This window comes from Acanthisitta chloris, unplaced genomic scaffold (genome assembly GCF_000695815.1).
Source record: "Acanthisitta chloris isolate BGI_N310 unplaced genomic scaffold, ASM69581v1 scaffold11228, whole genome shotgun sequence".
Classification (NCBI taxonomy): Eukaryota; Metazoa; Chordata; class Aves; order Passeriformes; family Acanthisittidae; genus Acanthisitta; species Acanthisitta chloris.
In genome coordinates this window covers 24,382-26,731 of record NW_008687640.1, presented here as the reverse complement: position 1 = coordinate 26,731, position 2,350 = coordinate 24,382, and the positions used below count along the sequence as shown (strand labels likewise).

The window sequence follows — 2,350 nt, the reverse complement described above, 5'->3', positions numbered from 1 at the left end:
ACTAAAAAGGAAAGACAAAACTATTGTTAAAAATATGTCAGTCATTAAGGACACATTCTAATTAATGAATGGTAAAACAAAGCAGAGCCCAAAGCTGTATCAAACCTCTACTTCAGTCACAATTCCTTTGTAGCCATATCTGACTGCTCATTTGATTTCTGAAAGTGCTCAGTAGAAATCCAGAGTTAATTGTGGCTAAAACCTCAGGATAACATCCATTTATTTACACATTAGTATTGTTAAATAACTCCAAGTCAAGTCTATTTTACAATGAAGTGTGCAACAAGCAGAAGTGAAGAACATACACCGTGTTGAGTTCACATTCTTCAAGGTGCAAATTTGAGCTACTCTTGCCCAAATCCTTCTGTTTCTTCAATTGCAAACAACAGCTTTTCCTTCAGCTGCTCATAATTCTTGTATGGCGGAAGGTCTAAGCGATTGAAACTGAAAAGAAGAAATTTAAGTACTGAGAAAGAATTCAACCATCCCAAAAAGATCACAAATTAATTATGATGGGTTAATTACCCAAACTGTGAATTGAACCTTGTGCCGTGCAGGTGGGCACTGTGATTTACACCCTGTGAACAGCTCACTCCTGACGTGATGTACATACACAACTGATGTATTGCTGAGAGCAGAGATCAGACTTCAAGTGCTCAAACAGCGATTGTTTTCACCAGCTTTTCCTGGGTGGTTAATTAGAGTCATCATTGAGATAGGAGATTTTAAATCTGTGTGTTTTTACTAACCATTAACACAACACATGAGGGACTGAGTAGAAGTTATCTTTCCCCTAGGGAATAGTGTGGGAATGTGGCTGCTTCACTACCATGGGTACAAATTGGAAGAGGGAAACTAAGATTAGATCTTAGGCAGAAGTTTTTGCTGTGAGGGTGGTGAGACACTGTCCCAGGTTGCCCAGGGAGGCTGTGGCTGCCCCAACCCTGGCAGTGTTCACAGCCAGGCTGGCTAAAGCCTTGAGCAACCTGCTCTGGTGGGAGGTGTCCCTGCCCAGGGCAGGGGTTGGGACTGGATGGTCTCTGAGGTCCATTCCAACCCCTTAACATTCTATGAATCTATGAACAATCTAAGATGGAGTGCAGTGATAACAAAGGTTAATCACAACCTCTTTAGAAGGTACTGTTAATTACTTTAAATGTTCAGTAATACACCAATCCTGGGGATTTACAATGGTATCTACTCAAGAGTTTTCCAGAAGTTCATCGTTACTCCCCACAGTTCATTGGCATAAATTGTGTTTGCTTTCAGTCTCTCAGCGATTCCACTCTACTATCCACTTAGTCCAAGTAGTTGTTGTCATCAAAACCAGACATGGAATGATAGTCTGATGTTTCATGTACTCACCAAGTGTGACTTCTAGGTAACCAGTTTTCCTTTCCAACTTTTTCAATGCAAAATTTTTGGGGTCCATTGCTCCCTGTAACAAATTCCAACAAAAGGCATAGGTCTAGCTGCCTTTGGATCAACATATAATACATCTCAATAAGGCAAGGCTTAAACAAAGACAGATCACTGTGACTTGTACAGAAAAGAGACATCTGTCTCACTGCACAGCTCTGCCTGGATCAGAGTATGCATGAGGGGAAATGCAGCAGTTTGAAGTGATTTTGAAGCTCAATACAAAGGTGCAAACATTATCTCTGTCTCTTTTTCAATCATAGGTCAAGTATATGCAGGGCTTACAAAACAACATTCAATAAAAAATTCATTTAAAATGTCCACAGATATATGATCTGGTTCTTTTAAAAAGTATCTGCTATATTAGAGGGATCATTAATGCATACCCATGAGGTCAGCAAATCCTCCCACTGGCAATCTGCATGTTCCAGTCACAAACTGCAAGAGTCTCATTCTCTTCTCATTATCTATTTCTTTCACAAACTGTAAAACAGTAAAATTGAAATAAACATTTAGGGATTGATTGAATATTCAGTTTTTCACATCCTCACACACAGCTGAACAAGTGCCATGGCTGTTAGGAACAGCTGGATTAGCAGTAATAATCTATTTGCACTCTGCAGATGTTCTGTTCTGTTCTGAGTTTTGTTCACTGAGCTCTGTAACTTTTGTTGGTTGGAGAGTAAAGCAGAAAGTGCAAACCTGCCAGAACCACACGATCTGCCTGCTGGTCCTGGTGTAGTGTCTGTAGATGGTGTGTCTCTGCCAGTCATTCAGGTCAATTTCTTGCATTCCACAGAGAAGCACCTTTGGGGCAGAGACAGGGAAATAAACATGTTATCGCTTTCATAGTTTCATATTATGTTAGGGGTTGGAATGGACCTTAAAGATCATCCAGCCCCAACCCCTGCCCTGGGCAGGGACACCTCCC

At 40.8% G+C, this 2,350-nt stretch overlaps 1 protein-coding gene across 1 annotated transcript in view; it reads right to left on the bottom strand.

The window, feature by feature from the left end:
• Positions 1–294: 294 nt before the first annotated feature.
• Positions 295–2,350, bottom strand: part of ITCH (itchy E3 ubiquitin protein ligase) — a gene marked incomplete at its 5' end in the record, with an annotated part of 26,167 nt that continues 24,111 nt past the window's right edge. Inside the window, 4 exons of the mRNA XM_009080692.1 lie at positions 295–444; positions 1,366–1,438; positions 1,806–1,902; positions 2,122–2,226. Coding sequence (XP_009078940.1) covers positions 345–444; positions 1,366–1,438; positions 1,806–1,902; positions 2,122–2,226 — 375 coding nt within the window. The remainder of the gene's footprint in view (positions 445–1,365; positions 1,439–1,805; positions 1,903–2,121; positions 2,227–2,350) is intronic.